We start from the raw sequence: 10,004 nt of genomic DNA, 5'->3' as shown, positions 1-10,004 counted from the left end.
AGGAAAGAGAACAAACCTTTGGATTAAGCCACCAAAGGTTTCAGGCACCAGCGCTTGCTCATGCTATGGCCTGATAGCCTGTCGCCCTCTCTGACCAGATGCTCCTTCTACTACTTATGGCTTCTAATTTGGTTCATCTTATTCCTCAGCCCTCTTCATGTAGCATCTCTGTCCACCATCACTGTTCATGAAACACAGTTATAAACTAGATTTGAGAAACCATTCCCCAAGTTAGGATTTTAGTAATACCTCAATGGGTTCCCTTAGTTCATTTTGGGCAGTGATTCTCTTCTGGACTCTACATTAAAATCACTCGGAAAACTCCCTAAAAGTGCTGATGCCAGGCCCCGTGCTACACTAATTAAATTGGGGTCTCTGGGGGTGGGGCCTGGGTGTTTTTATAAATCTCTCTCAGGTAATTCTAATGCGTGACCAGTATTGAGGACCACTGATTTAGGTGCATACGTGTCCCTTATTTAACAAACCCTGACTGAATGCCCACTATGTGCCGGCCATCATAATAGGAACTGGTGATGCCACAACCAATCAGGTACACACGGTCCTACTTTCGTGGAACCTACAGTCTAGCAGGAGAATCAAACAAAAGCGTACATAAGCAATTAGAGATGACACTCAATCCCGTAAGGGTGATCAACATGCTGCTCTAATAGAGAATGGAAAGAAAGAAGGGATGGGGCTTTGATGCACTGGGCAGCAAGTAGTTCTAAGGATTCAAAGGAGCTGAGGACCCCTAGAGACTTTCCCAAGGAGAGGAGAAAGCACGCGTGAAGACTCTAAGGAAAGAGGTCGGCTTGCTGTGGGAACTGAAAGAAGGCCCAGGTGGCTCGGGGTAAGTAATGAGGGGGAAATGAGAGAAAAAAAACAAAAAACACCAACATTATTATCAAGACCTGTTGATGGCAGTTAATGTCAGACCTCAAAAGCCAGCCAGGGTAAATCTTTCAGAATTGATTCTAATTACATTGAGAAACTTGTGAAAGAGTTTAAGGAGACATGAGGTTGCTGATCTACCTTTTAAGAAATGTCTGGTGAAAGACTAGGCTATATTGCCTTGGACATGGAGAGAGATGAATGGATTCTAAAAACATTTTGAAAGTAGATCCAAAAGTAAAGCCTTTTGCCGGTGGCTGAAGCAAGTCGACAGTGGTGGCATTTACCAAGACGAATAAGACAAGGGGAGGAATAGACTTAGAGTTCAGGGCAAGAAAGATGTGGAAAGAGGAGCTTAGCAATAGAAATCAATGTTCTATTTGGGGCATGTCAAGTTTGAGACCCTAGGAGGTATGTGAGTAGAGGTGGCAAGTAGCCAGTGGGATATATGAGTCTGGAGCTCAGAGAAGAGGTCTAGACAAAAGACATAAATTTAGGAGTTGTCAGGATATAGATATTATTTAAAGCAATGGAAATGGATGAGATCATCTGGGGAGAGAATGTAGATAGAGAAAAATTGGCCTAGGACCAATCCCCGAAGAACACCATCAGTTCACTTTTGGGTTGAGGAGGAGCGGCCGGCAAAGGACACTGACTAGGTGTGTCTAGAGGGGAGGAAGGAAAACCAGGAGGTCATGATGTCCCTGAGGCTATAAGACAGGGGTGTTTCAAGACTATTGCTGAACAGTGAGTTTTGTGAAAGCATAAATGGGAGAGTAAATGGGAGGGAAAGGCAGAATGGGGAAAACAGGGTTGAAAACACTTCCCTCCAGGTTTCTAATACAGTGGGAGAGAGCGAGAGAGAAATGTACACAAATTAGGGAGGTAGAGAGGGAGCCAAAGAAGAAGCGGCTGGTCATGGAAGCGACTGGATCCACAGTTTCACACTGGGGCACTGATATATGAGTGTCTGTCTTTCTATACTGCATTCTAGAAGTTTCCCAGTTAATGGCATAGTCCCAGATCTGCAAGGAGAAGAGAAGAGGCCAGGTAGAAGACTTTCCACGGATCATGCATAGAACATTCTAGATAGTTCAGTGAATACTCTCTGAAGGTGATATGAGAGGTATCGGCTCAGGCCTTCTGGAGGTGGTGAAAACCTCCAAAATGTGGGCTTATTGCAAATTGTATTTATTACATCTTCTCTTACACATAGTATCATGTTAGTTATACCAAGCAAGGCAAACAAATACAATGGCTGCCTTCATTTAAAAGGGAGATGTTCCTGATACGGGCCTAATTAATTATGATAATTACAACTATGGCATGGAACATAAACAAGCACAGTCACACATGAAACACACAGACAGGAAAATAAAGAGCAGTACAAAAATAGATGAAGGCTTACATTACATATCAATTTCCATACTCCAAATATCCTGGCCTCTGTAATATGTCTAGGACATATTATTCTGTAACTGTGGTCAGAAACTCTCCGGGTCTTGTTTCCACTTCAGTCCTTATGGAGGAGCTGTTATCTAAAGTCTGAGAAGGGAGATTCAGGGATATCCAGGCATCAAAGCCGCCGAGCCTGAGCAAAGCTGAAGGACGGGATTGTGGTAGGAAAAGTCGGCAACAACAGTATTCTACTGGCTTCTCAGCATAGACTTTAGGAAGGAGGCCACAGAAGGAAAGAAGTAGTATTAGCCAGCCCGTGATGGCAAAGGACCAGAGATTCTGATTTGAGGTGCCGGTGGCAGCAGGGCAGTGACAGGATTGCACTCCAGGTTACTCATGTCGAGGGTGCTGGAAAAGGTTAACGCACTTTGCCCTGTACCCGGCTATGACCTCGTGCAAGGAGATGTTCAATCTTGTTCTATCACAAGCGCAAACAGACTCCCTTCCTATTCAGAACACGCAAGTGTGTCTTCCTTTCTGTTTGTTTTAGAGTCTCAGCGCAAGTCCTTGCTATGACCTCTAAAGCACCACTTGATGCGCCTACCCCAGGACCCCGCCAGCCCCTGCCCCCACACACGGCTCACCTCTTACTCCTCTCTGCATGGCTCTCTGCCTCTCTCTGCCCAAACCGCCCGGGTCTTCTGCGCACACTGTTCCCTTACCCCAAAATGCTCTTCCCTTCACTTACCTTTCTCATTCCTTGACTTTCTTCAAGAGGCACTAAAACATCATCTTCTCCCTGAGGCCTCCCTGGCCACCCCCTTCCCTGCTTTATTTTATTCCCCTTAGTGCAAATCACTCTCTGATAAGTGACAGAATGTCCTCGCTTATCTAGTTATTGCCTCTTCTCCACTGTCTCCACCACTGACAGCTCCATGAAGACAGCGATTTCTGTCGGCTCATCCAGGGCTGTATCCCCAGGGCCCAGAATGCTGCAGTAGGCACCCAACAAACATTTGTTGAATAAACGAATAGAGCAGAAGTAGCTCTGTATTTTCTGAAACAAAGGATATTCTCCTTTTCTGAGAGTCAGTTCAAATTAGAAAAAAGATCGCGTTTTGAGATCATTTCTTCTTTGCACAAATCACTGCTCTACTGACATGACATTTGTAAAACTTAAGTTAGATGTGGGTTCTTCAACTCTCCAGTACAGGAGATGAGGAGAAAAAGCTGAACCTAACTGGTGGTGTTCTTTCATCCACACCTTCTCTTTGGAAACATGTGACCAAATTTCTCCCCATCAAGACCTCAAAATCTACTCTTAGGTATTAACTTGTTTTACTTGTCCTGCTGTCCCTTTTCTAGATAGCAGCCACTGGTCTCTACAGCAGGGTGAAGACAGAACCGCTTTCATTTGCGGAAGAAATTATTGCTGGAGACCTCACCTTTGATAACTGGCCTTCTACTGAGATTGCATAATTTCACAGAAAATTAGTAGCTACACCTGCAAAGCTGTGGCTTTTCCACCTCCATTTATCATCTTTCAAGACTCCTTAAAGAAGGAAATTATCAATTTATCATTCTGCAGAGGCAATGGAATGCCTCTAATATTTGTCATCTGTAAGAGAGCTTAAAGATGACGTGCTAGCTTTCTGGAAATGTTGGCCATTACTTTAAATGGAATTGAAATTCTAATTTATTATTTCCCACAATACAATCTTAGTGATAATAGGAGAATGTATCAGAGCTTTTTTTTTTTTTTTTTTTTTCCACCTTTGAGGACACATTTCCCCTGAAGCCCACGGTACCCTGGACTCACAGAGATCCTGGCAGGCTGTTCTCACCCATCACGGCATAGTCACCCTCACGATCAGCCAGGGACGAAGAGGCAGCTCTCTTGTTGGCCGTGACCTTTGCTCCCTGTATTGTAAGGACTGGAGGAGAGAGGCGTCCAGCTCTGCAGTCCCAGAGAGCTGCCAGAGGACAGTCATGAGTGTGCAATGTCTAGCACATTACAAATGTTTGTTAATTGACTGGTAATTCATTGTGTGACAGCTCTATAACTCAGCTATCCTTTTCAGTCAGGGATTAACTCAGTAATCAGTCATTAAAGGGGGAAATAAATATTACAGTACCAGCCAGATGGCAGGGCAATCAAACACATAAAGGAAAATGGCTGGTCTCTGGGTAAGACGCATGACAGCAAAACGTGGGTCCTGTGCCTGATTATGTCCCAAATTCTAGCTGGAGCACGTCTTGGCAGGCTTTCCTACATCTAATGTACTCGAACCTTCCTCATGAGCAGGAGCGGTGTTGGTCAGACAAACACGTGAGGCATCTGTCCAAAGGGCCCCGGCTGAGTTGGGACTCCTGGGGAACATGGATAGCTGGGAAAAGGAAGAAGGAAGCACGCAGGCCTGATCCTAACATTTGTGAGGCCTTGAGCAAGACTATTAATGACAGTCCACATACCACATGTCTGAACATTTGAAAGTCATAAGCTAATAAACTATTCAATGAGACATGCTCTATCCTTCTGCCTTGACAACATCTCTCCATAAGGACCTGGAAGGCCACATTCACATTTAAAATTCTGGACCTGAATGCGGTGACAGAGAAGAGCTGGCCCCTGTCTGTCCACTTCCCTCCTCTTGCTTGGTTCTATCCACACTGCAAAGGGCCCCACGTGTACACTCTACTGTGTATCTGAGCTCTGACTGCACCCTCACAGTAGCTGTTCCTTGGCCATCTTCAGGCCTCAGGGCTGTGCAACACCAGCCACAAAGTCTGCCCTTAGAGCGACTGCTCCAAAGAAGACAGATACCCATGCAGCCCTGGAAATGCACTCAGGGCCGTTTGGGGAGGGAAGTCCCAGGTCCCAGGAGCACGAGCTAGAATGTGGGTGAGGGACTCAAGATGGGCTCATCCCATTGACCCTCACCGGAGGGTGAGGAAGGGTCTTTCTAGAAGAGAGAGAGCAGCACCCTCTAAATGTGGGACCCAGAGCAAGGAGCCCCCTTGCTGGGGACTAAGGGCCATATTGGAAAAGTGCTAAGCCCTATTCCCACCATCACCCCCATCCCTTACACACCTCTCCCCGTGCGCCTGGCATCCAGGCCACAAAGAGAAGATACGTTTCATGTGTATCTTTTGGTCCATAGGTTGTAGTTATCCTTGGTCCCACATCTCTTTTAGAGCCATGGACAGAGAGAAGCAAAGATACCCTAACATCACAGTCAGTTGTTTCCCTTCACATCTCTTCACAGTCACAGGGTTGGCGAAAATTCAAGCGAGGTTATTGTGCTCCGACTCTGAAATGACAAAGTTGACCCCATGGTCAACTCCAGAATCCAGAACAGAATCTCAGACCATCCTCTCAACTACTGGACCATGCGCTCTGTTTTGGGAGCTTGCACGCTTGGATGACTAGCTATGGTGAAAGGCTGCGAGTCTTAAGATACCCCAAGCAACCTTTACTTCAGGAATTTGAAATGCAGTCTCACTATGATGCTGTCGCCCTAACAAAGTAGTACCTCTAAAATATTTAACAACTCGAAAAGGAAACCTAGCTTGAATTTTCCTTTCAAGCAGGAAGGAAATAACAGTGTTTCGCTTCTGTCTGAAATTCACCATCTCCTCAGACAAAGAAAGTTCTTCTGGTAAAAGCAATGGCATTTTCTCCACAATTTTCAAATGAAAGATAAAGAGAAAACAGCATTGCAGCCTTTTTGTTGGATCAAACAAGAAAGGAATAATACGATTTTGCCAGGGGAGAGCTCTGGTTTTAAGTTCCGAATACAAAAATAGGCTGACGAATTTTACAAAGGAATACTCTCAACTACTGCGCTGAGGCTGGCGAGAAGTGAAGTTTCAAGAGAACTGCATCATTTGATTATTTGGGGGTATATTACGATGACGATCAAGCGGATGGACCAGCCCTATGCAAAATTCTAAAATGAAAGAAATGGGATAGCTCCTTCCCTGCTCACCCCACCCTTCACCTCTTACTCCCACAAGATCCTGTCTCTACCTCGATCCCAATGCAAACCCGACCTTTGGAAAAGGAATGGGGGCCATCATTTGCATTATAGCTCCTCACGTCCAGACCACTCCCCACACCGGTCCAGCCTCCCTTTGCTCAGCTAACTTTTCCTACAGCTACTTCCAAGGAACCTTCCATGATGCTGCCCACCCTCTCAGTAATAGCCACCTGTACTTCCCTTGCTATTACACTCACTGAAATCGGTTTACAATGGTCTTATGTGTGTTCCCTACCCTATTCTATTCTCTGTTAGAGCAGAAACCATATGTATTTTCTTTAACGTTTACATATCCACCATTATCCCTGAGCTTGGCACATAGCACGCCGAGTGGAATCAATGAATGAGTGAATTAATGAATGGTTACTGAAGCCAGTATATTGCTGCTCCCAGGGTATCTGAATAAACTTTAACTGAAGGGCAAAAAGCACTTACCCATTCTAAAGGAGTCATAAACCTAATGGGAGAGTAATTGGAGGAACAAGAGCCTGTACTATATTCTTTTGGGGGGCTTATCCGAAACAGTCAGGGGTTTTTGGTGTGTGGTGGGGTGGGGGTGGGGGGTAAGGGATTGTGGCAAGGACTTGCAAGATGAAAAGAGTACATAAAAAGCGTAGGAATAGCTACTGATTAGTCAGCATTTATGTGTGTCAATTCTAATGACAAGTGCTAATCGTGCATCATCTCCATTATTCACATTTTAGAGATGAGAAAATTGAGACTTGGAGATTAAAATTGCCTAATTTCACAGAGTAAGTGGAGGAATCAGGGTCCGAATCCAAACTGGTTTGACCCAAGTTAGGAGACCATCTCAGCAAGTCTCCTATTAACTCGACCCCCACCGAGGTGGCCTGGGATGCAACACTAGCTGTGGAAGGCCTGGGCACCTTGTTATCCACTTGCCACCTGCTTCTGTCCTCTGTGCCACCCACCCATCTGGGGGTCTCCCATTCTCCATCTTCAGGGAGAGGGCCTCTCAGAACTTCCAGGCACCACTCAGTATGGAGTGCCCCTGTCCTGCAGGGAGATCACCCACACCACAGCTGCACCTTTAAGATTAGATTAGGCTACCAATGAGTAGTACATGAGGGAAAAATAATAATAGTGGATTAAACAAAATAGATATTTATTTTTCTTCCACATAAAAACCTAGAGTTTGAAGTCTAGGGTTGGCCTGGTAGCTCCAGGTGTCTGAAATCCATACTCCTCCATTCTTGTTTTTCTATAGTACATGGCTTCCATTTCTGAGGCCACCTGGTCCAAAATGTCTGCTGGAGCTCCAGCCATTGTATCCATATTTCAGCTACAGGAAGGAGGAAGGGGGAGAAGACAGGGCAGCCATCTGATACATGCATACTTCAAGGAAACTCTCCTGCCCTCACCCCGTCCCTCTCAACCAAACAGTGAGGCCTTTATTCAAGGCAGCCACACACACCCAGGTAAAAATCCCGAGTTTTGTTAGACACAAGGAGAACAGATACTGTCGCTTCAATGCTTTGTGTATGGCTCCCTTTGCTCAGGGACTCCTCTGGGCAGCCGTGGCCAGGTGGGAGCTGGAGGAGAGAGGAGCCCTTCTGAGGGAGAGGTCATGGAACTCTTCTGAAGGAAGCCCTAGGCCCTTTCATAAGGGGGCTGCATGGCTGGAATTTTTTCTGCACGGTCTGTGAAGTACAGAGAAATTTGTTCTCTTAAAGTCACATCACAGCAGTGGCTGCTTTGTAGCTGGATCCCACCATTGTGCTTTGAAGGTGCCCAGCCAGCCATTCAGCCCACTCACCACACAGAGAGGAACATCTCCCAGTCTTCGTGACATCAGCTAGATTCTACCCTCCCCACCTCCACCAAATCTTCTTTGCTCACGGACATAACTCAGGCCCCCTGGCCATCAGTTGGAGAATCAGGCTCATGATTACAAATGTGAAATGCTATATTTTTGGAGAAGGATGCCAACGAGGGTGATGGTAAAGGCTTTCTTTAGTTACTGACCCTCTTCCCTGCCCCTTACAATCGGGAAATATTTGTGACAACACATTGTTTGCTCCTTCTGTTGCAGGCTCCTGTGGCTGTCTTGTCATGATACTGTTTGCCTCTGAAGTGAAAATCCACCACCTCTCAGAAAAAATTGCAAATGATAAAGAAGGGACTTACGCCTACAAAACGCAAAGTGAAAAATACACCACTTCGTTCTGGGTTGTTTTCATTTGCTTTTTTGTTCATTTTTTGAATGGGCTCTTAATACGACTTGCTGGATTTCAGTTTCCTTTTGCAAAATCTAAAGACACGGAGACGACCAATGTAGCTGCAGATCTAATGTACTGAAAGGCAACTATTCCTGTGATCTGCCAAGTAAGGGAGTCGACTTGCTCTGGTCACTTGGAAATGGTTAATTTTGTCCGTCCTTTCAGATGCACAAATGAAAGCATCCAAGCCCTCCGTGGCAATGTTTACAGATGAGGTACTAAGGATACAGGCTCAGTAAGGGGAGCAGAAGGAAGGTTTGAGAAGGTTGTTTTACTTCATGGGAACTGCTTGCTTAAAGCTCTTGACTAGAAGGGACAAATTGTTACCCTATGTACGCATCAAAGTGTAAAATGCCTGCTCCATCAGGAAGGAATGAAAAGGCACGGGGACTACGTTTTAATACAAACAGATACGATTTCTGATACATCCACACATTTGTTGCCAGAGACACCAGGAAATAAAGCTGGAATCGCTTTCCTAAAATGATAGTGCACTAAGTGAGCATTGATGAAAAGTATCCACATGCTTTTTTTTTTTTTTTAAGTTCGTTTAAAGCACAGTCTTATTATCCATGCCTGTTGGTCAAAATTTGCAAACCTCTAAATGGAAAAAAAAAAAAAAAGGCGGGTGGGGAAACACAGTACTTTAAACAGACATACTTGCTGGGACCACTGACGAATCATGCAAAATGACTCTTCTTAGTAAACTTAATGCAAATGACTCACTGGGGCTGTTGTTTCTAACTTTAGTGTCTTTAAGCACTAATTCCCACTTATGAAAATTACATTACATTCTGGGATTGTGATGGTATCACTACATCTCGGTTTGGGGCCTGGCTGTCACAAAGCATGACCCAAGCCCATTTTCTTTTTCCTGAATTACCCATGAAATTGACCTGCAGCTGACCAAAGACCACAAGTGAGTCCAAACAGACACTTCCTCTGTCCCTGACCTGCTGCCCTCAAGAAAGCACTCAGGAAGAAGCAGAGAATGACAGAGAATACACCACCAGGCCCCTCGCCACAGCTGCTGGGTACTTAGCCGCCATACAAGAGGTTCTGAAAGTGCTCACTTAAAAAAAAAAATACTTTTTCCCTTTTGGAACAATTTACAAGAAACAAATGACTGCTTATATCCCTGATAAGCAACTTGCTCTGTTGGTGATCCGTGGCCCATAGGCTGACATCAGAATACACCTTTACTTTCCAGATGCCTGTCCCCACGCCTTCATTCAGGAAATACACCCGGAGAATTTCTAGAAGACCACAAGTCAGTCTGGCAATGAAAGGATGTTAATTCTAGCTCAGGCTAGTGGAGTCCAGTGCTGGAAGTCTTCACGCAACAGTTAAACACAGAAGCCTCCGTAGCTGGGAGGGGGCAGGAAGGCCCAAGGACCTTCCCCACGCGGTAATTGGCCTGAGATCTTGGAAAGCC

At 45.3% G+C, this 10,004-nt stretch overlaps 1 protein-coding gene across 1 annotated transcript in view; it reads left to right on the top strand.

Annotated features, from left to right (window-relative positions):
• CLRN1 (clarin 1) overlaps positions 1-9,655 on the top strand; it is a 39,879-nt gene extending 30,224 nt beyond the window's left edge. Inside the window, exon 3 of the mRNA XM_040480487.1 lies at positions 8,383-9,655. Coding sequence (XP_040336421.1) covers positions 8,383-8,648 — 266 coding nt within the window. The 3' untranslated portion in view covers positions 8,649-9,655. The remainder of the gene's footprint in view (positions 1-8,382) is intronic.
• The last annotated feature ends 349 nt before the right edge of the window (positions 9,656-10,004 follow it).

The sequence above is a fragment of the Herpailurus yagouaroundi genome, unplaced genomic scaffold (assembly GCF_014898765.1).
Source record: "Herpailurus yagouaroundi ecotype Mexico unplaced genomic scaffold, PumYag 159, whole genome shotgun sequence".
Classification (NCBI taxonomy): Eukaryota; Metazoa; Chordata; class Mammalia; order Carnivora; family Felidae; genus Herpailurus; species Herpailurus yagouaroundi.
This window is presented reverse-complemented; position numbering and strand designations above follow the sequence as displayed.